The sequence below is a fragment of the Chiloscyllium punctatum genome, chromosome 15 (assembly GCF_047496795.1).
Source record: "Chiloscyllium punctatum isolate Juve2018m chromosome 15, sChiPun1.3, whole genome shotgun sequence".
Classification (NCBI taxonomy): domain Eukaryota; kingdom Metazoa; phylum Chordata; class Chondrichthyes; order Orectolobiformes; family Hemiscylliidae; genus Chiloscyllium; species Chiloscyllium punctatum.
Window position 1 is genome coordinate 101,559,326 of NC_092753.1, and position 26,883 is coordinate 101,586,208.

The 26,883-nt window shown below is 47.9% G+C and overlaps 1 protein-coding gene across 3 annotated transcripts in view; it reads left to right on the forward strand.

Moving 5' to 3' along the window:
- cadm2b (cell adhesion molecule 2b) overlaps window positions 1–26,883 on the forward strand; it is an 813,462-nt gene that overhangs the window by 638,808 nt on the left and 147,771 nt on the right. For all 3 annotated transcript variants that reach the window (XM_072585798.1, XM_072585799.1, XM_072585800.1), the window contains one exon: window positions 11,098–11,188. In XM_072585798.1, coding sequence (XP_072441899.1) covers window positions 11,098–11,188 — 91 coding nt within the window. The remainder of the gene's footprint in view (window positions 1–11,097; window positions 11,189–26,883) is intronic.

The following is a 26,883-nucleotide window of genomic DNA, read 5'->3' on the forward strand; positions in this document are numbered from 1 at the left end:
CAGGCCCATTGGCCCACCGTGTCAATGTTGATCAACAAACTATGCACTTGGTCCATAGCCCTCTATCTGCTCACCCAGATGTTTCTTAAATGTTGCCAGGGTACCTGCCTCCACTACCCTCTCAGGTAGCACCTTCCATTATTCCACCACACTCTGGGGGAAAAAGATTCTCATAATCTACCATGTCTATGTCTCTCATAATCTTGTATCCCTCAATCAGACCCCCCCACCCCAGCCTCCTGTTCTCCAGGGAAAATGAACCTAGTCTATCATTCTCTTGTTCGACCTCCCAAAATGCATCACCTCCCCCTTATCAGATGGAACTAAATTCTATCGGCCATTGCTCTGCTGGGTTTTCCAGCTGATCAATGTAAGCCTATAGCCTGAGACCATCCTCTTGTTATCAACAACAATTTTTACCTTATCTACAAACTTACTAATTACACCCTTTCCATTCACACCCAGCATGGGACCCAGCACTGATCCCTGTGGTCCACCTCTGGGCACAGGCTTCCAATCACAAACACAACTCCCCCACATCACTCTTTGTCTCTAATTTACAGCTAATTTTGGATCCAGTTGCCAACTTGGCTTAGATCCCATGGGATCTACCATTTTGGACCAGCCTTCCATATGGGACCTTGTCCTGACTAAAGCCATGTAAAGCTGAAAATATGTTGCTGGAAAAGCGCAGCAGGTCAGGCAGCATCCAAGGAGCAGGAGAATCGACGTTTCGGGCATGAGCCCTTCTTCAGGAATGAGGAAAGTGTGTCCAGCAGGCTAAGATAAAAGGTAGGGAGGAGGGACTTGGGGGAGGGGCATTGGGAATGCGATAGGTGGAAGGAGGTTAAGGTGAGGGTGATAGGCCGGTGTGGGTTGGGGGCGGAGAGGTCAGGAAGAAGATTGCAGGTTAGGAAGGCGGTGCTGAGTTCGAGGGATTTGACTGAGACAAGGTGGGGGGAGGGGAAATGAGGAAACTGGAGAAATCTGAGTTCATCCCTTGTGGTTGGAGGGTTCCTAGGCAGAAGATGAGGCGCTCTTCCTCCAACCGTCGTGTTGCTATGGTCTGGTGATGGAGGAGTCCAAGGACCTGCATGTCCTTGGTGGAGTGGGAGGGGGAGTTGAAGTGTTGAGCCACGGGGTGGTTGGGTTGGTTGGTTGGTCCGGGTGTCCCAGAGGTGTTCTCTGAAACATTCCGCAAGTAGGCGGCCTGTCTCCCCAATATAGAGGAGGCCACATCGGGTGCAGCGGATGCAATAGATGATGTGTGAGGAGGTGCAGGTGAATTTGTGGCGGATATGGAAGGATCCCTTGGGGCCTTGGAGGGAGGCAAGGGGGGAGGTGTGGGCACAAGTTTTGCATTTCTTGCGGTTGCAGGGGAAGGTGCCGGGAGTGGAGGATGGGTTGGTAGGGGATGTGGACCTGACGAGGGAGTCACGGAGGGAGTGGTCTTTTCGGAACGCTGATAGGGGAGGGGAGGGAAATATGTCCCTGGTGGTGGGGTCCGTTTGGAGGTGGCAGAAATGATGGCGGATGATACGCTGTATATGGAGGTTGGTGGAGTGGTAGGTGAGGACCAGTGGGGTTCTGTCCTGGTGGTGGTTGGAGGGGCGGGGCTCAAGGGCGGAGGACCGGGAAGTGGAGGAGATGCGGTGGAGGGCATCGTCGACTACGTCTGGGGAGAAATTGCGGTCTTTGAAGAAGGAGGCCATCTGGGTTGTTCGATATTGGAATTGGTCCTCCTGGGAGCAGATGCGGCAGAGACGAAGGAATTGGGAATATGGGATGGCGTTTTTACAGGGGGCAGGGTGGGAGGAGGTGTAGTCTAGGTAGCTGTGGGAGTCGGTCGGTTTATAGTAAATGTCCGTTTCGATACTGTCACCCGAGATGGAAATGGAAAGGTCTAGGAAGGGGAGGGAGGAGTCTGAGATGGTCCAGGTGAATTTGAGGTCGGGGTGGAAGGTGTTGGTAAAGTGGATGAACTGTTCAACCTCCTTGTGGGAGCACGAGGCAGCGCCGATACAGTCATCGATGTAGCGGAGGAAAAGGTGGGGAGTGGTGCCAGTGTAGCTGTGGAAGATGGACTGTTCCACATATCCTACGAAGAGGCAGGCATAGCTGGGGCCCATGCGGGTGCCCATGGCTACTCCTTGGGTTTGGAGGAAGTGGGAGGATTGGAAAGAGAAGTTGTTCAGGGTGAGGACCAGTTCAGTCAGTCGAAGGAGGGTGTCAGTGGAAGGGTACTGGTTGGTTCGGCGGGAAAGGAAGAAGCGGAGGGCTTTGAGTCCTTCGTGATGGGGGATGGAGGTGTACAGGGACTGGATGTCCATGGTGAAGATAAGGCGTTGGGGACCGGGGAAGCGAAAATCATGAAGGAGGTGGAGGGCGAGGGTGGTGTCCCGAACGTAGGTGGGGAGTTCTTGGACTAAGGGGGGACAGGACCGTGTCTTAGACTAAGGGGGACAGGACCATGTCTTGGACTAAGGAGGACAGGACCGTGTCTTGGACTAAGGGGGACAGGACCGTGTCCATGTCAAGCCATGTAAACCATATCAACCATACCACCTTCCTCACTGTTGTGAGTCATTGTTTCAAAAAACTCAATCAAATTAGCCAGACAGAATCTCCCTCTAACAAATCCATACTGACGATTCCTGATCAATCCCTGCCTTTTAAAGTGTTGATTAATTCTGTCCCTTAGATTTTTTTCCCAATACTTTCTTTCCCATTGATGTCAGACTAACTGATCTGTAATTGCCTGGCCTATCCTTGATGCCCTTCTTGAGTAAAGAATACACATTAGCTATCTGGCATTTCATCTTTGACCCACCAGGACCCCAGCAATCTCCTCTATTGCCTCCCATAGCAGTCTGGGATGCATCTCATTAGGCCCTGCTAAAACATCTAATATCTCCTCCTTGTTAATCTTGACAGGTTCAAAGCCTCACCATCCCAATTGAAATCTCTGGCTACAATATCTTTCAGTTTTTGTCAATACAGATGAGCAATGTTCATTTAAGGCATCATCCAAATCCACTGGCTCCATGTACAGATGAGATAAAAACAATGGCTGCAGATGCTGGAAACCAGATTCTGGATTAGTGGCGCTGGAAGAGGTGCTTCGAAATCGACGTTTCGGGCAAAAACCCTTCATCAGGAATAAAGGCAGTGAGCCTGAAGCGTGGAGAGATAAGCTAGAGGAGGGTGGGGGTGGGGAGAGAGTAGCATAGAGTACAATGGGTGAGTGGGGGAGGAGATGAAGGTGATAGGGTTCCTGATGAAGGGCTTTTGCCCGAAACGTCAATTTTGCTGCTCCTCGGTTGCTGCCTGACCTGCTGTGCTTTTCCAGCACCACTCTAATCCAGAATCCACGTACAGATTGCCCATTTGATCTCTCATAGGTCCCATTCTTTCCCTGGTCATCCTCTTGCTCTTAATATACTTATAAAAAGCCTTGGGGGTTTCCTTAATCCAATCAGCCAAAGATATTTGATTGCCCCTGTTTGGCCTCCTACCTTTTATTTTAAACACCCCTTCCTTTTCATCACACCCACCAGGGAATTTTACCTCTGTGAAGCCTACATCAAACTCTCTGGGAAATATCGATATTTCCTGACTAGACTTTGACAGATTGACATTGGATTCTAAGGAAATATTTGTGGGAGGATGCTCTACAGCCATTTTTATTTGCACAGGGCGATGTCGATGATCTATGTCTCCACCTCAGTGTGCAACATTGTGAGAGAGCTGGACAGTATGCCAGTTGTGGAAGGATGAATGACAATAAGTTCAAGTAATTGCACAGGTTTAATTGCTTGCATCCTGTATATTTGTCAAAATGACTATTTCATGCACACCAAAATCAACATTTTAACCTGATGTTGTATCAGTCAATCTGCTACAAGACATAGACCAGTTGTTCCAGTTTCTAACTGAGCAGAGTTTTATTGTCCAACTGTTTTTCACCAACTTGGTGCATTCCACATTCGTGGATTTGAGTTTCAGGTTCAGATCTTCTGCCTCTTGTTTTGAACAGGATCATACTTTCTTTATCACAGTTAGACTTTCTCTCTGAATTGATAACATCCAACTGAATAGTTCTTCAAAGTCTGGCCTGACTATTCAAGCAGTTAGTTATGTGACATGTCTGAGATATTTTACAGAATCATACCACATCCTTCAGTTTAACTCCTGAAGTATGTAGCCAGTAACAAAGGACTTAACTCCTGAGAGAGTCATAGCATCATATCGCATGGAAAAGACCCCTCGGACCAACTCACCCATGTTGAACAAGTTCCTAAACTGAACTAATCCCATTTGCCTGTGTTTCTTCCATTTCTCTCCAAACTTTTCCTATTCATGGATCTGTCCAAATATTGTGACTGTACCTGCATCTATCACAGCATCAAGAAAATCCCTGCCATGTGGTCGTCAGCATGTCCAGCAGCAAACATTCTGACCTTGAAGCAAAAATTGTGGCAGCTTATTTGACTAAAACCATAAAACCAAGTCCGTCAGTGTACTTTCGCCACTGACAGCCACCTGTAAGTACAGAGGGTCATTAACCAGAAGACACAGATTGACAGAAAAACAAGGGAGGGGCTGTTTTGTTCAGCAGGATGTTGTGATCTCAAACGCAGTGTCTGTGAGGATGCTGAACAGTAACTAGTTACAAGTGAGTCAGGGCTATGGGAGGAGTTAACATGAGGGTCAATTGGATTACAACCGAGTCGTTCACTCCCAGCTCGATGTGGCTCTCCCTACACTGGGCAGGTCAAGCTGTTTCTCTGCCTGCTTTTGTTAGGCCCAGATTATACTGTACATCCATTGTGGTCTCTCACTAGCCCCTTTTTGTGCAGAATGTTTGAATAAAAAAGACCACTCGCCAATGACCTTTTCCTCACAGAACTTTCCAGTTAAACACAACCCACTCACCCTTGTCCTTTCTCCTTCACGGTATTGGCGTGGCCTCACTGATCTTGCAAAGTGTTACTCCAATATACTCAGCTCGGTGCTGCTATTGACGGAGAGAGACCGGTCTGCTCAGATGCTCTCCAGCAGCTCTGGTGCCAATATTGTACTCTACCACCTCGGGATGGGCAGTGTGGGCTGGCAGCAAGGGCACTGGCAGGGTGGCAGTGGGATGGTGGTGAATGCTGCTGCTGCTCCATGGTTCAAACTCCATGGAGATGTTCCCTACACACCCAGCATCTGTACTGACCCGCAGAGTACCAACTGCTGCACAGCTGTGATCATACAAACTCAGGTATCGGTGGGAGAGAACGCTCCAACCCCTCCTGAAAACACAAAGACAGGCAGCATTGGAAGCAGAGCAGGTGGAAACCAGAAATTACACCATGACAAATAGCAGTGCAGTGTGCAGGGCAACAATGTGAGGTCATTCAGTTTGGATCATGTGATGGAACAGGGCACGTTTTAAACTGCAGTGACCTAGGGAGACCTTGGTGGGGGGAGGGGGGGGTCCACCGACACAGGGAATTCAAATGTCAGGAAGAGGTACAAGAATAATCAAAAAGGCTGATTGGACACTGTAGGTCTGAAGTCAAATGTAGGGTCAGGCTTTGTTAGGATGGCAGATTTCCATCCTGAAGACCACATGAAATGAAAATAGGCTGTTCACCTCCCCCCCCCAGTCCAGCTCCGTCATTCTATAGGACCATTTGGGATCCTTTTCTTTATTCATGTACAGGATGTGGGTGTCTCTGGCTGGCCCAGTATTTATTGCCCATCCCCAGTTGCCCCTTGAGAAGGTGGGGATGAGCTGCCTCCTTGACCCACTGCAGTCCATGTGCTGTAGGGAGACTATCCCCCAGAGTTCTGAAGGACATGGCTGAGGCAATTGTAGAGGCATTGCTGGTGATCTTTCAGGGATCACTGGAGTCAGGGAAGGTCCCAGAGGACTGGAAAATGGCTAATGTACCAGCCCTGTTTAAGAAGGGGAGGGAGGAGGAAAACAGAAACTATAGGCTGGTTAGCTCGACCTCGGTCATTGGTAAGATTTTAGAGAGCGTTATTTAAGATGAGATTGTGGGGTAGATGAACTACACAGTAAAATGGGGCTGAGTCAGCACAGCTTCATCAAGGGGAGGTCACACCTGACAAATCTGATGGAATTCTTTGAGGAGGTGATGAGCAGGTTAGACAAAGGGGATCCAATCAACGTGATCTGTTTGGGTTTCCAGAAGGTCTTTGACAAGGTGCTGCACAGGAACCTGCTAAATAAGACAAGAGCCCATGGTCTTAGGGGCAAGGTACTGGCCTGGATAGAGGATTGGCCGACTGGCAGAAGGCAGAGAGTGGGGATAAAGGGGTCTTTTACAGATGGAGCCAGTGGCTAGTGGAGTTCCACAGGGGGTCGGTGTTAGGACCACAGCTGTTCACGTTCCATATTAATGATCAGGACCAAGGAGCTGAGGGCATTGTTGCTAATTTTGTGGATGACACAAAGACAGGTGGAGGGACAGACAGTGTTGAGGAAGTGGGAGACTGCAGAAGGACTGGGACAGGCTGGGAGAGCGGGCAAAGGAGTGGCAGATGGAATACAATGTGGGAAAAGGGGAGGTTATGCACTTTCATAGATAGTATAGATGCATGGACTATTTTCTAAATGGGGAAAGGGTTTGGAAATCTCAAACACAAAGGGACTTGGGAGTCCTAGTTCAGGATTTTCTTAAGGCTAACGTGCAGGTTCAGCTGGCAGTTGGGAAGACAAATGCAACGTTAACATTCATTTCAAGAGAGTTAGAGTTGAGGCTGTATAAGGCTCTGGTCAGACTGCATTTGGAAAGTTGTGAGCAGTTTAGGGGCCTGTGCTGGCCTTGGAGAGGGTCTGGAGGAGGTTTACAGGAAAGATCCCGGGGATGAAGAGCTTGTCCTATGAGGAATGGGTGAGGACTCTGGGTCTGTACTGGATGGAATTTAGAAGGATGTGGGAGGAATCTGACTGAAACCGAACAGAATACTGAGAGACCTGAACGGAGTGCTCATGGAGAAGATGCTTCAACTCGAGGAGAGCTGAAAATGTGTTGCTGGAAAAGCGCAGCAGGTCAGGCAGCATCCAAGGAGCAGGAGAATCGACGTTGCAGGAGAATCGACATGAGGATTCCTGAAGAAGGGCTTATGCCCAAAATGTCAATCCTCCTGCTCCTTGGATGCTGCCTGACCTGCTGCGCTTTTCCAGCACCACATTTTCAGCTCTGATCTCCAGCATCTGCACTTTCTCCTCAACCCTAGGAGAGACTAGAACCCGAGGGCACAGCCTCAGGATGAAGGGAGAACCCTTTCGAACTGAGATGAGGAAGAATTTCTTCTTTCAGAGGCTTCTGAGACTTTGGAACTGCTTGTCACAGAGAGCTGTGGGGGCAGAGTCCTTGTGCATATTCAGGGCTGAGATAGATGGGCTCTCGATCAGTCGGGGAATCAAAGGTTCCAGGGAAAATGCAGGGAAGTGGGTGGGAGGAGTTTCCATAAGACCCTACAACATAGGAGCAGAATTAGGCCATTCAGCCCATCGAGTCTGTTCCACCATTCGACCATGGCTGATATGTTTCTCAACCCCATTCTCCTGCACTCTCCCCATAACTCTTTGATCCTGTTACCAGTGGGTTAGTGAACTAAATCAGTTTGGCAATAATCTGCAGAGATCACAAGTAAGCAAGTATTTTATTTCCTGATTATTCTGAAACCTTTTTAAAGCTTCAAGCCAGATTTCCAGCATCGGGTTTTAGGAAACACTTTTCTGCTCAAAAGGTGGTGAAAGATCCTCCACAAACTGCGACTGAACTGGAGAATCAGAGGAAATGGCTTCCAGGTTTCTAGTTTGGTGTTGAGGTGTTGTGCTCCAGAGGTCTTAGCCTGCCCCACCCCCCCCCCACCCCCCCACCCCCCCCCCCCCCACCTTGGTGTCTGTGCCAGCTGAGGGAAGGATCCCTCTCTCCCAATACCTTCCCATTCACCGAGACCCCCAGCTCTGCTCCTCACTGAGAGTCTCTGAGCCCTCTCTCTCAGCTGCCACTGAATATTCTTCCTACTCCCAACGTCTTTCCCAGCCAGAATGTGTCTCCATGTTAACAGGTGCTGACCAGTTCGAGGGAATGCAGACCAATTTTAATGAGGCTATTATTATTAATGAGACTGAGCTTCCAGGACCCCTGAGAGAATTAATTTGCCGTGCTACCTACATGGCCTCCATTGAGTGTGAGAGTACTGTAGATCGGGAGCCCTGTACCCACTAAACAGCCTCACCCAATCGTGTCTTCACAGGGAGTAGCAGTGGGGAGTCACTGTATCATTGACTGACTGAAGCCTTGGGATCTGAGGACTGTGCTCACCTGCCTCACACTCCCCTTCGCCCCGAGAGTCGAAACTCATCTGCTGCACACTGTTTTATCATTCACTTCCAACTCCTCTCAAACCCATTCCAACCATCCTGGATCCCGATTCCCTAAAGGATCCGATTACAGTCAGAGTGTAGGTGAGTACAGAGATGAGACTCACTACATGGACAGGAAGCTCCTTGTGTGTACCTTGCTGGACTGTGGGACTGCTGTCTGTGGTCTCTGGGCCAAGTCCTTGTTGGTTGAAGCTAGATGGAAATTTTCGACAAGAGAACTCCCCAACCTGAAGGAGGGATGAGTGTATCAACAGCTAGAGCCCCTGTGCAAACCACACTCTGAGTATCAATGCTGTATTCCCCAGGTGGTCACAGCAGAGCACCTACACTGCACAATGATAAGAACTCTGTGCTGAAATTAGTCTGAGGTCCTTGTTGCCTGCAAGTATGAACAATCAGCTCCTAGCCAGCACCGCGATTACACACAGACACATTCAGAACAAACGCCAATACTCCATTGAACTGGGTGGTTAAAAAGGCATTTAGTATAACCTGCCTTCATTACTCAGTCCTTTGACGATAGGAGTTGGAATGTCACAAGGAGGTTGTACAGGATGTTTGTGAGGCCTCCTCAGGAATACTGTGGACACTTCTGAGCGCAGTGTAATCAGTATCTTATTAAACTCGAGAGGGTTCAGAAGAGATTTTCTTACACAGATGATGGTTCAGGTGTGGAATGAATTTCCAGAAAAAGTGGTGGATGCAGGTCCAGTTACAACGTTGAAAAGACATTTGGATAAGTTCATGAATAGGAGAGGTTTGGAGGGATCTGGGCCAGGAGCAGGTAGGTGGGACTTGTTGAGTTTGGGATAATATTCGGCATGGATTGGTTGGACAGGAGGGTTTTTTCCGTGCTGTATCACTCACTGACACTATGACTCGATAGCATTTAGAGATGGGTAATAAATGATGGTCTAGCCAATGACCCTAACAGCTGATGAGGAAATTTAAACAAAACTTGCTCCAATATTGCTGTGTTTACATTTTCCTTTTCCTTCTGCTGATTAACAAGAGGATGTTGAGGAATAAAGCACGGGGTTAGATACAGAGTAAAGCTCTCTCTACATTATCCCCATCAAACACTTCCAGAACAGAGACAGCACAGGGTGAGAGACAGAGTAAAGCTCCCTCTACACTGCTTCCTTCACCTCACCCCCCCACCCCCACTCCCCCACACTCCCTTCCAACGCTCCCAGGACAAGGACAGGATAAGGTTAGATACAGAGTAAAGTTCCTTCTACACTGCCCCCACCATTATAGGCATCAGGCTGGTGAGTTTCTCCTGTGCTCTGTCCATGAGAAGTCCATCCCTTCTGAGACAGGGGGACCAGACCTAGCCACAGTACAGCGTGTGTGAGGAAGACTCTTTGCTGCAGTGCTCACATCCGCTGGTGGTAACAGCCCTGGCCTGTGAGGTTCCTGTGGCTCATCATCAAAGACACCAATGTCCATATGCACATCCAGATTTCCTCATCTCTCTCTCCATTTGAGAAATAGTCTGCACCTCTATTTCTGATGCTAAAGTATTCATCCACAATACATTCCTCTCAAAAAATATCCCTGCAACTTCCTTGCATCTTCTTCATATCTCACATTTCCACTTTATTTTGTATCATTGACAAACTTGAAAATATTACAATTGGTCCCTGAATCCAGATATTTTCTACTCAACCTAATCAGACATGAATGGCATACCTCTGGAATAGGTGGTACTGGAACCAGGGCCTCCTGGCTCAGCGTTAGGGACACTACCACTGCATCACAACCTAATGAAGGGTTTTGCCCAAAACATTGATTTTCCTGCTCCCTGGAAGCTGCCTGACCTGCTGTGCTTTTCCAGCATCACACTTTTTGACTCTAAACTCCAGCATCTGCAGTCCTCACTTTCCCCTCCATGGTCAGCACTGACCAGAGAAGCATTTATTGCCCAGAGGGCATTGAAGAGTTATCCACATTACTGTGGGTCTAGAGCCACATGTAGACCAGACCAGGTAAAGATGGCAGATTTCCTTCCCTTACAGACGCATGTGAACCTGATGAGTTTTCCCTCACAACAGTTTCATGGTCATTATTCGATCTTTATTCCTGCCTCGGGCAACTGTCTGTGTGGAGTTTGCACATTCTCCCCGTGTCTGTGTGGGTTTCCTCCGGGTGCTCCGGTTTCCTCCCACAGTCCAAAGATGGTCAGGCCAGGTGAATTGGCCGTGCTAAATTGCCCGTAGTGTTAGGTGGATTAGTCATGGGTAAATGAAGGGAACTGGGTGGGTCGCTCTTCGGAGGGTTGGTGTGGACTTGTTGGGCCGAAGGGCCTGTTTCCACACTGTAGGGAATCTAACCTGAATTTCAGGTGATTATTGCTGAATTTAAATTCCACTGTCAACCATAGCAGGTTTCGAACTTGGGTCCCCAGGACAGGAGCTGGCTGAGTGGTTAAAGGTGCCTGTGTGCAGATCATTGACACAGACTGTGTCCATTCACCCGATGACAGGGCTGTTGAGAAATCTGGAACAACATGGAATAGGGAGTGAGGTCACAGGTCAACAATAAACTGCTCCTTTATGATCTTATTGAATACAGAGTTGGCTCTGAGCTCTTAATGGGGTGATGTACCTATATCTTTGCCATCTGTGATATTTTATCAAATGCAGCTCACATTACCTCGGCCTTGTTTTGATTTATTATAGATGTACCTTCAGTGAAGATTGATTTCTCCAGGAACTTTGCACGAGAAGGAGATGAATTGAGGCTGGAGTGCCGTGCTACTGGGAACCCGACGTGAGTGAATATTGTTCTGTCTGACCCATTCGTTTACAGGATGGCCCCTCCCGGGATCTCTGACTCAATCTCCAGCCCAAGCTGCTGTGAGAGAGCAATGGGTGCCCTTTCCGAGGTGCTGTCAGGCAGTTAAAGTCTTGATGAGCTGCCTGAGCTGACAGATGGATTATGTGTGTCACTGGGCTCCTGGGTGAATAGTTAGAAAGGTATAGAAAGAGGCCTTTTGGCCCATTGATTCTCTGCTGGCTCACTCTGCATCCAACAGATTCCCAGTGTCCAGTTAAACGAGAGTGACTGTGGCTCTATTTCCAGCACAATAACACTATATTAATCAAAGAATCATCCATATCTCACACAATCATCCATCACACCTGGATGTTTTACCAACGTCTGCAAATCTGTGCTTTTGGTTACTGGTCCATTTGCCACAGGAGACAGTGTAGTTTCTAATCTTTCTCAGGCATTGATTAGCCCTGTCTCCATAACCTGTCCCCAGGTGTACAGACAGTCTCCCAGAGATCACCGTGTCACTAATTCTGGGCTCTTGTGTGTAAATGCTGGACCGTCCCTGGCTGACTTTACAGTTGCCTCGGTTTCAATCTCTAAAACAACCACTTCACACCCTCACAAACTCACACTCCTGCTTTTCACCTGCTCAAAGCTCTCCTCTTTCACCTCTGTAAACCTGAGGGATACGGGGAGAGGGGATTGAGGAATAGAGAGAGAGGGGATTGAGGGATACAGGGAGAGGGAAGGGATTGAGGGATAGAGAGAGAGGGAGGGGATTGAGGGATACGGGCAGAGGGAGGGGATTCAGGAATACAGGGAGAGGGAGGGGATTGAGGGACATGGGGCGAGGGATGGATGGAGGGATACTGGGTGAGGGATGGATGGAGGGATATGGGGAGCGGGTGAGTCAGTTTGAATAGATTTGCATTTGTTTCACCTTTTTGTTACTTATTCTGGAAGCAGTCAGCTGTAAACTGCTCGGGTGTGAATGGGAGATGGGGTTTGTGTTTGGAAAGAGCTGGAAATATTTCCTGATTGCTGCTGAGAAAACGAGCCGCATTGGTCTGGGATAACTCTGCCTCATCAGTATGGAAGCGATGTTGAGGGATTAAAGGTGGAAAGATTGATGAACCACATATTGGCAACGAAAGGGAAGTGGCCCTTTGAGACAGTCTCTGTTTGTCTGTTCGGGGGAGTGAGGGGTATGCAGTCTAACCTCATCCCAAACACTGCCATTGTCAGTCTATCATCGCTCACATATGGAGCATCCAGCTGACAATCTGAAATGAGTTCCAAATGTCAAGTTTGTTCCAAGAGGGGATGAACTGTCCTTTATTTTCATCTAATTTAATATGAAATTGGCAATTTCATTCAGAAATGCCACAACTTGGAGCAACCAGAAATGAGAAAATGTCAAAAAGAATGAAACTTTACAACCAACACCGAATAGGACCAAAGTATACTCACAGACAGTGTAGAGGGAGCTTTACTCTGTATCTAACCCCATATTGTCCCTGTCCTGGGAGTGTTTGATGGGGACAGTGTAGAGAAAGCTTTACTCTGTATCTAAGCCCGTACTGTCCCTGTCCTGGGGAGTGTTTGATGGGGACAGTGTAGAGGGAGCTTTACTCTGTATCTAACCCCGTACTGTCCCTGTCTTGGGAGTGTTTGATGGGGACAGTGTAGAGGGAGCTTTACTCTGTATCTAACCCCTTGCTGTCCCTGTCCCTGGGAGTGTTTCATGGGGACAGTGTAGAGGGAGCTTTACTCTGTATCTAACCCCGTGCTGTCCCTGTCCTGGGAGTGTTTGATGGAGACAGTGTAGAGGGAGCTTTACTCTGTATCTAACCCTGTACTGTCTCTGTCTTGGGAGTGTTTGATGGGGACAGTGTAGAGAGAGTTTTACTCTGTATCTAACCCCGTGCTGTCCCTGTCTTGGGAGTGTTTGATGGGGACAGTGTAGAGGGAGCTTTACTCTGTATCTAACCCCTTGCTGTCCCTGTCCCTGGGAGTGTTTCATGGGGACAGTGTAGAGGGAGCTTTACTCTGTATCTAACCCCATGTTTTCCCTGTCCTGAGAGTGTATTGATTGGGACAGTGTTGAGGAGCTTTACTCTGTATCTAACCCCGTGCTGTCCCTGTCCTGGGAGTGTTTGATGGGGGGATCAGTGTAGAGGAAGCTTTACTCTGTATCTAACCCCATGCAGTCCCTGTCCTGGGAGTGTTTGATGAGGACGGTGTAGAGTGAGCTTTACTCTGTATCTAACCCCGTGCTGTCCCTGTCCTGGGAGTGTTTGATGGGCACAGTGTAGAGGAAGCTTTACTCTGTATCTAACCCTATGCTGTCCCTGTCCTGGGAGTGTTTGATGGGCACAGTGTAGAGGGAGCATTACTCTGTATCTACCCCTGTGCTGTCCCTGTCCTAGGAGTGTTTGATGGGCACAGTGTAGAGGGAGCTTTACTCTGTATCTAACCCCGTGTTGTCCCTGTCCTGGGAGGGTTTGATGGGGGGACAGTGTAGAGAGAGCTTTACTCTGTATCTAACCCCGTGCTGTCCCTGTCCTGGGAGTGTTTCATGGGGACAGTGTAGAGGGAGCTTTACTCTGTATCTAACCCCGTGCTGTCCCTGTCCAGGGAGTGTTTGATGGGGACAGTGTAGAGGGAGCTTTACTCTGTATCTAACCCCGTGCTGTCCCTGTCCAGGGAGTGTGTGATGGGGGACAGTGGAGAATGTACTGATTGGGTCAGCAATGTTTGTGTTATTCTGGCGCACAAACAGTCAGTTTTTTACTTGAACCAACATCGCTCAGTTCACTGTGTGGAATATTGATCAGAAAAACTACAATAATAAATGACCGGTAAAGTGTAGGAGCAGCTTTGACCTGGAAAAGTGTAATACCATCGACAGACAACCACTGAGCACACATTTCATCTTGTGGTGATAGCAGCACTGATTAAAATCAAATACAAGTGATAAAATCAATTTTATTTTAATCTGATATTTGATATCTCACTTGTGGTTTAATCAGAAATTGCAATGTTAACTTGATGAATACAGAACAGAGGTGAATAACTTTGGAGCATTGTAACAGATACTGAACCTTATCGTTTCTCTCCTGTTCACTCTGTTCAACTATTCAGTAACTGATCATTTCCCAGCAGGATAATCGAGGTTTTCCCATTTTTAATTTGATTGAATGGAGAGGGAAAAAATTTATCTCGTGGCAAGGGGCTGTAACCAGAAGGTACAGATTTCACATTTCAACAGCACAGGAAGCAGAAGAGAGATGAGGAGATGATTTTTTTTTAAGGAGAGAGTTGCTGTGTTCAGCAGTGAGCTGTCTGAAAGGACAGTGGAAGCAGATCCTATCAGAGACTTCAAAACAGTGAGCAATCAAAAGGCCTACAGGGAACAAGGCGGGAGATAGGAGTGATAGGTTAACTCTTTCAGAGAGCCAGCACAGCACGGGCACAAATGGCCGTGATTTTATTCCACATCACGTTGGCAATGTGTGAGCACCAACAGGCAAAGCCAGACATTTGGCCTGCTCCCTGTCTGGTGCTGGGTGAGATACTCCAGTAACAATCCCAGAATCACACAGCTGTGATGGTGCAAAGAGAGGCCATTTGGCCCATTGCACCTGCACCAGCTCTCTGATCACTTTGATTTAGTGCCAATCTCCTGTCCTTTTCAAATAGTCCACAGTCCGTTTACATCATCATCCAATCTCTCTTGCATCCTTTCATTCCTTCACTGGTTCCACTATATCTCCAGGCAGTGCATTCCATTTCTGAAATACTGAAGTGTTTTTCCTCACCTCACGATTGGCTTCTTCTACAAATCACTTTAACCCTGTGCGATCAGAATTTTAATCAGAGTGGGAACAGTTTCTCTCTCTCTACTCTGTCCAGCCCCTTTCATGATTTTGAAAACCTCCGTTAGATCCCCTCTCAGACTCTCCCTCTCCAGCTTCTCCATTCTGGCCTCTTGACTGAACTGTCCTATTCCAGACAGAAACCTTATCTGCAGTCTCTCCAACGAATTCCCCATCCTTCCTGGAACGCGGAACAGCCTGTCGCTGACTGTGAGAGCAATATTCAGATAGGCTAGTCACCCCAGCAAACACACCTATTTCAAGCCATGGGGTCACATGCAGTTTGTCAGAGGAACTAAGTTGACACCCCTCACAAAGGCTAATCCCCAAAATACCTCCAATCAAAGCAGGGAACATACCCAGTCACTCCCAAAACAATGGGGGCAACCAACAAAGATTCCATCATGGGAGGGTTTCAGGCAGGCAGCCATTGGGACGGTGGGAGAGACTTACTTTGGTTTTACCTCATGGGAGGAAGTGTCCATAGGAGGCCTCAAGTGTTTGATCTCTGTGTGGGAGTCTGAATGGGGCAGAGGCTGATACATCCAGTTGAGCCTGAGTTGGGTTTCCAACCACACACCTAGTCCTTTCCCAAGATCACCTCCTTCATGCCATCAGCCATCTCTGCCGTTTGCCTTAGTTCTGCTCTGGCTGAAATCCTCACCTCTGTCTGGTCAAGAATCCTTTCCACAAGGCAGTCATTGAAAGGTTCCCAGTCATCTGGCAGCTGGAATGAAGTGTTCACATCTTGGAGAGAGACAGTTGAGTGTGAGGCTTTAATTGCCTTTGTTGTTCAGCACAGTTTTTGTGATGTATTCATTCTGTGAAAGTGGGTCTCACTAACCGGGTCCAGTATTTACTGCCCATCCCTAATTGCCCCTTGAGGAGGTGGGGGTGAGCTGCCTTCTGGAACCGCTGTAGTCCACCTGCTATAGTTAACCTTCAAAGTTTGTGCGAAGATTTGTAGCTCGGGTGCTCGTTGTTGTGGTTCTGTTCGCCGAGCTGGGAATTTGTCTTGCAAACGTTTCGTCCCCTGTCCAGGTGACATCCTCAGTGCTTGGGAGCCTCCTGTGAAGGGCTTCTGTGCTGTTTCCTCCGGCATTTATAGTGGTTTGTCTCTGCTGCTTCCAGTTATCAGTTCCAGCTGTCCACTGTAGTGGCCGGTATATTGGGTCCAGGTCGATGTGTTTGTTGATAGAGTCTGTGGATGAGTGCCATGCCTCTAGGAATTCCCTGGGGCTGTTCTCTGTTTGGCTTGCCCTATAATGGTTGTGTTGTCCCAGTCGAATTCATGTTGCTTGTCATCTGTGTGTGTGGCTACTAAGGATAGCTATTCGTGTCGTTTCGTGGCTAGTTGGTGTTCATGGATGCGGATTGTTAGCTGTCTTCCTGTTTGTCCGATGTAGTGTTTTGTGCAGTCCTTGCATGGGATTTTGTACACTACGTTGGTTTTGCTCATGTTGGGTATCGGGTCCTTTGTTCTGGTGAGTTGTTGTCTGAGAGTGGATGTTGGTTTGAGTGCTGTTATGAGTCCGAGTGGTCGCAGTAGTCTGGCTGTCAGTTCAGAAATGCTCCTGATGTATGGTAGTGTGGCTAGTCCTTTGGATTGCGGCATGTCCTCGTTCCATTGTCTCTCCCTTAGGCACCTGTTGATGAAATTGCGAGGGTATCCGTTTTTGGCGAATACTTTGTATAGGTGTTCCTCTTCCTCTTTTTGTAGTTCTGGTGTGCTGCAGTGTGTTGTGGCCCTTTTGAATAGTGTCCTGATGCAACTTCGTTTGTGTGTGTTGGGGTGGTTGCTTTCATAGTTTAGGACTTGGTCTGTGTGTGTGACTTTCCTGTAAACCTTTGTGGTGAATTCTCCATTCGGTGTTCTCTGTACCATCACGTCTAGGAATGGGAGTTGGTTGTCCTTTTCTTCCTCTCTCGTGAATCGGATTCCTGTGAGTGTGGCGTTGATGATCCAGTGTGTGTTCTCTATTTCTGTGTTTTTAATTATTACAAAGGTGTCATCCACGTATCTGACCCAGAGTTTGGGTTGAATTTGTGGTAAGTCTGTTTGTTCTAACCTTTGCATTACAGCTTCTGCTATGAGTCCAGAGATGGGTGAGCCCATGGGTGTGCCGTTGATTTGTTCGTATATTTGGTTGTTGAATGTGAAGTGTGTTGTGAGGCACAAGTCCAGTAGTTTAAGTATGCCGTCTTTGTTGATAGGTTCAACGTCCTGTTGTCTGTTATGTATGTCCAGCAGGTTGGCTATTGTTTCTTTGGCTAGGGTTTTGTCGATGGAGGTGAACAGTGCCGTTACATCAAATGAGACCATAGTTTCTTCCTTGTCTGTGTATATTTCTGATGATGTCCAAGAATTCCTGTGTTGATTGTACAGATTGTCTGGATCCGCTGATCAGGTGTTTCAGTTTCTGCTGTAGTTCTTTGGCCAGTTTGTGTGATGGTGTCCCTGGTAGTGATACTATGGGTCTGAGTGGGATGTCTGGTTTGTGCACTTTAGGTAGTCCATAGAATCTGGGGGTGTTGTTGCTTTCAGGTTTCATTGTAGTTAACCTACAATGCCCTAAGGGAGGGAATTCCAGGGTTTTGACCCAGTGACAGTGAAGGAACAGCAATATATTTCCAAGTCAGGATGGTGAGTAGCTTGGAGGGGAACTTGCAGAGGGTGGTGTTCCCATGTATCTGCTGCTCTTGTCCTTCTCAATGGAAGGGGTCATGGGTTTGGAAGGTGCTGTCGAAACTGTCATTACTGAAGAACTCACTCATGTCTATGTTTGGTTTTAAGGAGTTTTTTTTGGTTCGGTTACAAAATCCAATGAAGTGTGGGAGGTACATTTTGACCAGCTCCTGAAAATTGATCAAGGCTTTTTCCACTACCTCCTTTTGGGATTTTTAAAAGTTGGCTTCTTTTTAAATGTAATGTGTCCATGCAGAAGGGCTGGCTACAGAGTCACTGGTATCTGAAGCTTGGGTTACCTTTCCTAACCATGAATGTCCCTCACTAGGCGACAATTAACATTGCTATGTTATATCCCATCACTAACCCCTGCCTCTGTTCCCTCTTCCACAAGGTCAGTGAGTCACCTTATTGAGGTCAGGTGCAGGAATACTCTGCTCTTGGCCTGTCTGTGAACAGTTCATCTCAGGAGGTGAACTGGAACAGGCGATTACAGATTCACTGCATGAGATTCCATCATGCTTTTCGACTGGGTATTGACCCCATTTCTTGTCATGTCCCTTCATAACTCTTCTGTTCACAGTTGGGTCCCCCCCCCCACCACTTCTCAACAAAAAGTCTTGTCAAACTCTCGAGCCTCCCTCCAAGAAAAGCCATCAGTTAAAATTACAAGGTGTTTCAGTTAGTTCAGGGTGGTAACAGGTGAAGGAAGGTTAAGATTCAGAACAGACAAGATGGAGTTGATTAACAGAACACACTCAAACTGGTGAATGGCCTCTTGCTGTTCCTCCCCTCCTTTCTGGGCTGTTACACAGGGCATTCACACTGGTTTTAAACTGACATCGACTGTTTCCTCAGCTGAACCCTTACTAGTGGGTGCTGAGGTGTGTCCATCATCAGTGAACAGCCCTTGTCCTAATTACATGGAGGAGGACGGAGGGTTGATATGTTGCTGCAAGAACAGTCTGGAGCTCACTGGCCCAATTTCCTGTAACTCCTGCCACATGTTCAGATCCACACTTCATTCAGACAGAACCAAACAACTGGCTCAGACTCATCTCCCATTGGCTGACAGTCACATGACCAATGTTCCCTCAGTTGGGTATCTGAGGGAAGATGGCCGCTCTACCACGGAAACATCAAACTCTTCAGAAAAACAAAGGGGAAAATCCACAAGTAGACCTTTATCAAGTGAATATTACTCACACATACATTGGTCACCAATTGGATGGACTTGGAAAATAGGAGCAGGCCATTTGGGCCCTTGAATCTGTTCTGTCATTCATCAGGATCACAGTTTGCTCCACCTCCTGATGACCTTTGACTCCCTTGATAGTGAAGAATCTATCTAATTGTCCCTATAAAATATTCAATGACCCCACACCCACAACTGTCTGGGAAAGAGAATTCCACAGAAGCACACAACCCTCTGAGAGAAACAAAATAAATCTCTTCATCTCCACTTTAAATAGGAGACCCCTTAAACTGGGTTCCTGAGTTATTGTGTTCCCTCGTTCTACACCCCCCCTCCCCCCGACAAGGGAAACATCCCCTCACAATCAGAGTCAAAAACATGTGGTGCTGGAAAAGCACAGCCAGTCAGGCAGCATCCGAGGAGCAGGAGGGACAACGTTTGGAGCATAAGCCCTTCATCAGGAACATTTATGACTCTGATCTCCAGGATCTGCAGTCCTCACGTTCTCCTAGTCCTCTCACCATCAGCCTGTCAGTGCTGATTCTTCACCCCCCCCCCCCCCAGTGGGTCCAGACTGATCCTGTCCACCCTCCCCCCCCCCCAGTGGGTCCAGACTGATCCTGTCCACCCTCCCCCCCCCACAGTGGGTCCAGACTGATCCTGTCCACCCTTTTCTCCTTGCAGCTTACTGTCACTGGAGAATATGAAGCCAGGGCCACTGTATCCTCACCCAGTTTCCTAGCGCTGGGCTGGAGGATTTGCTGTCCATTTGCTCTCACTGCTTTCAGGTAATGGGAGCAGACAGATTGTGTTGGAGGGTGTTTCGGATTGCTCTGGTTAGATAGGATTCTGTAAAGTGGTCCAGCAACAAAGACCAGGCTGCAGTCAGTGGTTTGTGCTGATGGGTCTGTGTATTCACCAGTTCCAATCTCAGAACATTCCCATGCACTAACACAAAAGCATCATTTTCAAGGATTTCCCAGATCAGAATCTATACCACTGTCAGTGACTTGATTGCAGTCTGTATAGACCCTGTCGAGTGCTGCGTCGCCCTGTCTCCCATGCTGTTGGAAGGCCGCGTGGGCAGTAGGTTCCACTGCTTTAGCAGCCTGCCTGACCCCACACCGAGCCTCACCTCGACACGAGAGGCTGCTCTAACCCAGTTCCTTCCTGGCCAACCTGTGACATTCTTCTCTTCATAGAACACAGAATCTAGAACAGCACACCTCAGGAACTCAGCCATCAGCCCACCATCTCTGGACCAACAATGCTGCCATTCGAAAGTAATCCCGTCTGCCTTCTCATGGTCCGTATCCCTCCATTCCCTGCGTGTTCCTGTGTCTGCCTAAATGCCTCTTAGACCTTGCTATCATCTCTGTGCCCACCATCTCCCCTGACAGTGTGTTGCAGGCACCGTCCACTCTCTGTGTGAGAAACCTTCTTCCCATGTTTCCTTGCTCACCTTAAACCTCATCTCCCCAACACTCAAGGCAAATGTCCCAATTATGTAACAAGGATTGACAACACAATGAGTGTTCGTTATTTGAAGATAAGATGGCACATGTACAGTATTAACTGGGATCTTATTATACAATTCTGAGTTTGACATTACTACTGCAGACTAGGGTCAGGGGTCACATCCTGTCTTGGTCGTCAGTGGTTTAAGATACAGGTGAAAGTCCATCGTAAAGACACATCCACATAATTTCGCAATGTCAGTCTTTCCTGACCCATCTCAGTCTATCCTAAACTAGCCCATTCCATCCCAGTCTATTCCAGCCCAATCCAGTTGAACCCAGCCCAGCTGCTGCGCTCAGTGGGAACCCAGCAAGCCACTGGTGGGAGACAGCATGGGATCCAATGGGCGGCAGAGGGACAGGTCAATGTTTGAACTAAGGGTGAACTTGTTCCCAGAACAATCTCATAGGCTCCCAATAACACACCTGTATCAGCTTCAACTCCTTGTCTGGGAGAGTATCCCAGCCACACCCACCCACCCCCGGCACTATCTCTGTAACCCTGCTTTTCCCATGGCTAACCCACCTACACATCCCTGAACACTGTGGGTAATTTAGCACAGTTAATCCACCGAACCTGCACATCTTTAGACTGTGGGAGGAAACCAGAGAACCCAGACGAACAAACCCGGGGAGAATATGTAAACTGCACACAGACAGTTGCCCGAGGCAGGAGTTGAACCTGGGTCCCTGGTGTGAGGCAGCAGTGCTAACCACTAAGCCACCCTTATAAAAATATGATTTAAAACATGTAAAATTATTTTTAAAAATTGAACCTCTCAGCCAATGGTGCCTGTGCTGGTTTCTGCTGGAGCTTTATAATCATCCTGCAGCTTTCCCCACAAAACCCTGAGCATTTGTCCTCCTTTTGAAAATTACTTATTCCAATTACCGTAACTCCAGGATCTGTCCTCTCTACTTACTCCTACAAAACCCTTCCTGATTTCAAACACTTCCATTAAATCTCCTGTTAAGTGTGTGATGAAATCCTCTATTTGTACTGGGCAATGTGGACCTGTAACAGTTGGCTGAGTGAGAGAAAACAGACAGGGTCATGGTTAATGGATGTTTTTCAGGTGAGTGAATGGTTTGTAGTGAAGTCCCCCCTGGGGTCAGTGCAGATCTCTTGTTATCTCTGATGTAGGTATTGATGATCTGTAGCCTTGTTCTCTGAGGACAGCTTCCAAACCCGAAGATTACAGAAAACTTGGTGAAATTGTAAATTGTAAACTGGTGCAGAACTTCAAAAGGTGGAGTGGACAGGTTGGTGGCAGATGAATTTCAATGCAGAGAAATGTGAGGTGAGACACTTTGTACAAAGAACATGGAGAGACAATATAAAATCAAGGTACTACTGTGAAAGGGGACAGGATGCAGGAATGAGAGAGCTGGTGTTTGTGTAGAAATTATTAAAGGTGACAGGACAGGTGGAGAGAGCAGTTAATAAAGTAAACAGTGTCCTCAGCTTTATTACTAGGGACATGGAGTACAAGAATAGAAACTGATTCAGAAACTAATTCGACCTCAGCTGGAGAATTGAGTACAACCATAAGAAGAATGTGAAAGTACGGGACGGAGTTCACCAGAGGATTCGCAATGGGTTCCAGAGAGGATGGAGATGGTTTGGAGAAGCTGATGTTGTTTCTGTCGTGATTGTAACACGATCAGTATGTGCACCTCATAGACTGGGAGTTCTCCGAGTGGTAAAAACAATGACTGCAGATGCTGGAAACCAGATTCTGGATTAGTGGTGCTGGAAGAGCACAGCAGTTCAGGCAGCATCCAAGGAGCTTCGAAATCAACGTTTCGGGCAAATGCACTTCATCAGGAATAAAGGCAGTGAGCCTGAAGCATGGAGAGATAAGCTAGAGGAGGGTGGGGGTGGGGAGAAAGTAGCATAGAGTACAATAGGTGAGTGGGGGAGGGGATGAAGGTGATAGGTCAGGGAGGAGAGGGTGGAGTGGATAGGTGGAAAAGATGATAGGCAGGTAGGACAAGTCATGGGGACAGTGCTGAGCTGGAAGTTTGAAACTAGGATGAGGTGGGGGAAGGGGAAATGAGGAAGCTGTTGAAGTCCACATTGATGCCCTGGGGTTGAAGTGTTCCGAGGCGGAAGATGAGACGTTCTTCCTCCAGGCGTCTGGTGGTGAGAGAGCGGCGGTGAAGGAGGCCCAGGACCTCCATGTCCTCGGCAGAGTGGGAGGGGGAGTTGAAATGTTGGGCCACGGGGCGGTTTGGTTGATTGGTGCGGGTGTCCCGGAGACGTTCCCTAAAGCGCTCTGCTAGGAGGCGCCCAGTCTCCCCAATGTAGAGGAGACCGCATCGGGAGCAATGTATACAATAAATGATATTAGTGGATGTGCAGGTAAAACTTTGATGGATGTGGAAGGCCCCTTTAGGGCCTTGGATAGAGGTGAGGGAGGAGGTGTGGGCGCAGGTTTTACAGTTCCTGTGGTGGCAGGGGAAAGTGCCAGGATTAGAGGGTGAGTTGTAGGGGGGTGTGGACCTGACCAGGTAGTCACGGAGGGAACGGTCTTTGCGGAAGGTGGAAAGGGGTGGGGAGGGAAATATATCCCTGGTGGTGGGGTCTGTTTGGAGGTGGGGGAAATGTTGGCGGATGATTTGGTTTATGCGAAGGTTGGTAGGGTGGAAGGTGAGCACCAGGGGCGTTCTGTCCTTGTTACGGTTGGAGGGGTGGGGTCTGAGGGCGGAGGTGTGGGATGTAGACGAGATGCGTTGGAGGCCATCTTTAACCACGCAAGGGGTTAGGGTCTGGGATGTACTGTCTGAGGGTGTGGGGGGAGGGAGAGGTTCACTCGAGGGGTTAGGGTCTGGGATGTACTGTCTGAGGGTGTGGGGGGAGGGGGACGTTCACTCGAACATTTCACGAGGGAGTTGGATCATTATCTGAAAAGAGACAATGCACAGGAATGTGAGGAAAGGCCAGGGGTGTGACTCTCGTGGAGTTGTTCTCACAGACGGGCCTGTTCTGTGTTTGATCCTTTCACTGGTTCCTGATGTAGGTTCCGGTAGTTCAGTGAAGCCTGGGAGCGTGATTCACTAGACACCGAATTATTCCCATTCCTGGGGAGAGATGTGGTGGCCTGTATTGTCTCTGTCTCATCGGTGGGCCCCAGCTGCCAGCACCTCCCTGAACAGTGGCGATTATATATCATTCAGGTGCCATCCTGGGCTTGGAACAATCTCGTTTTTCCTCATTGATAGGAAACATAGGCTTCTATCAAACCAGAACTCAGTACATGCTCCTTCAATGAAATGGATTGAGGAAACAGACGTTCATGTCAACCTCTCAGTGACAGAGAATTGCCAGACACTACAAACCTTCTGCAAGTGTAAATTGAAGTTGCAAATAATTTAGATCAGGGATTGCCTGCTGATTGTAAAGTTAAATTGATCCCTGAGACTAACTCTAGCGACGCAGCACACCTGAGGTGGTGTAAATTGCTTTGCAGTGTGTGAATGAGTTCCCACAGGAGCATTATCTGTCAGCGTGGCACATTTCTCACACTCCAAAACTGCTGAGGTGACTTGAGCAGCAAGACTGTGTTCCCTGATTGTGGCAATTCATAAGCATCATTGTCACAAAGACAGGCCTGAAAACAGGCACAAATGCTGAAAGCACAGAGTGTACCCTGGGAAGGCCAGCAGCCTTCACCTCCCGACATTCTTTCTCTCCCACTCTCTTATCCACTCACTCACTTTCTCACTCTGTCACTCAGTCTCTCACTTATTCTCTCTCTCTCTCTCTCTCTCACACACACACACACTGGCTTCTCCTCCCTCCTTTCTCCTCCACCACCTGTGACCCTCCACATGAGAGGCCATGTAGCGTGGAATAACAAGGATAGTAAGAAATGCTCTGGAATTGACTGATGTAGAATCCATTCAGACAGAGGTAAGGCAGAGAGGGAAGCAGACTCTGGTAGGAGTCAGGTAATAGGCTCCTTAACAGGAGCTACATGGTGGGACAGAGACACATCAGGAGCTAATGATAGTGTGTAAAAAAGCCTGTACATTAACCATGGGTGACTTCAATCTTCACGTTGATTGGGGTAGTCAGATCAACAGAGGAAGACATGAGGAAGAATTCATAGATGTGCAGGGGGCCATGCTAAATTGCTCATAGTCAGGGGTAAATATAGGGTAGCGGAATGGGTCTGGGTGGGCTACTGTTCAGACGGTTGGTATGGACTTGTTGAGCCGAAGGGCCTGTTTCCACACTGTAGGGACAGTTTCCCAGAACAATTAGTTGTGGATCCTACCAGGGAATCCGACTTTTTCGATCATAGATTCATGGAATCACACAAAAGAGAAGAGGCTCTTTTGCCCATCAAGTCTTCACCAATAAAACACCCCACTCTACGGCTGGACTGCTTGACACTGTATTATATTGCTAGGGCCTTTGTATCATCTTTAGCCACAGGTGAAGTCCCAGGGGACTGGAAAATAGCTAAAGTAGTTCCTTTGTTTAAGAAGGGCAATAGGGAAAATGCAGGAAATGCGAGGTTGGTGAGCTCTCCATCAGTGGGAGGGAAATTACTGGAGAAGATTGTTAGGGACAGGATTTAATCACGCTTTTGATTGTTTTTTTTGAGGAAGTGAGGAAATGAGGGAAGGGCACTGGGTGTTGTCGACATAACTAAAGCATTTGACAAGGTCCCTTGTTTAGTCACAGGATCCATCATGAGATGGTTAATTGGATACAAAATTGACTTGGTCATAGCATGCAGAGAGGAGCGTGGAGGGATGTTTTTCTGACTGGAGGTCTGGGACAGTGGTGTTCTGCAAGGATCAATCCTGACACCTCAGTTATTGGTAATATGTTTAAATAATTTGGATAAAGTGTGGCCGGTCTGGTTAGTAAGCTTGCAGATGACAGGAATATTGGGGAGTTGTAGATAGTGAGGAAAGTTACCAAAGGTTACAGGCAGGATATTGATCAGCTGGAAAGTTGGGCAGAGAAGAAATGGCAGATGGAGTTTACTCCAGACAAGTTTGAGGAGACAAACATAAACAGAAATTGCTGGAAAAACTCAGCAGGTCTGGCAGCATCTATGGACAGAAAACAGAGTTAGCATTTTAGGTCCAATGACCCTTCTAGAGAACAAGTGTAATGTAATGTATTTTGGGAGGTCAAATGTGAGAGGAAGGTATGCAGTCAATGGTAGAACTCTTAAGAGCATTGATATACAGAGAGAATATTAGGTCCAAGTCCATCACTCCCTGAGAGTGGGAACACACGTGGATAAGATGGGGAACAAGATGTACCATCGGTCGGCACATTGAGTATAAATGTTGGCATGTTATTTTGCAGCTGCATAAGACTTTGGCCAGGCCCCATTCAGAGTATTGTGTGGGCTTCTCATGGCCCACCAAAGGAAGGATGTGGAGGTTTTGGACAGGGTAGTCCTTCGGTGCACTCTCTCTATAACCAGAACATCCTTCCTCAGATACAGAGACCAAAACTACACAATACTCCAGGAATGGTCTCACCAAGGCCCCTGTGTAATTGCAGCAGGACATCCCTGCTCCTGTACTCGAATCCTCTCACTGTGAAGGCAACATCCCATTTACCTTCCTCCCCAGCTGCTGCTCCATGCAGGCTGACCTTCAGTGACTGGTCGACAAGGACACACAGGTCTCATTGAATCTCCCCCTTTCCCAAACTATCGCCATTTGGATAATAATCCACCTTCCTGTTTTTTGTCACTAAAGTAGGTAACCTCATATTTCTCCACATGACACTGCATCTGCCAGTGCAATCACCCTCTCCCTCAGCCTGCCCAAATCACATTGAAGCATCTCTGCACCATCCTCACAGCTCACCCTCCCACCCAGCTTTGTATTGTCTCCAACCGTGGAGATATTACAAATAGTTCCTTATCGGAATCATTCCTATCGATGGTGAATAGCTGGGCCCTGGGCACTGATCCCTACAGTCACTGGCTGTCAATATTAAAATGTCCCACTTATTCCTGGTGTCTGTTTCCTGCCTCCCAGCCAGTTCTCTATCCACGTCAGTGCACTGACCCTGAACTCAGTTCATTTTACACAGGACTCTCTTGTGTTGGACTTTATTGTGAAGACAGAATCAGAATATATGCTTTACCGTCACAATTTTCCCCGTTCTCACTCTCCCTGTAGGAGCCAGCAAGGGGAGTTACATTTGTCAAATGTCTTTCTCTTCATTTATTGACATATGACCATATGGAGGAGGCCCTTCATCCTTTTGAACCTGCCCTGTCACTCAATACAATCACGAGGAGCCAATAAGAGGAGGCTGGCAATCTCAACAAAGACAGAGGTTGCTGGAGAGAATCAGCGGCTCTCGCAGCATCTGTGGAGAATTGGCAGAGTTAATATTTCAGGTCCCAGTGACCCTTCCCCAGCAG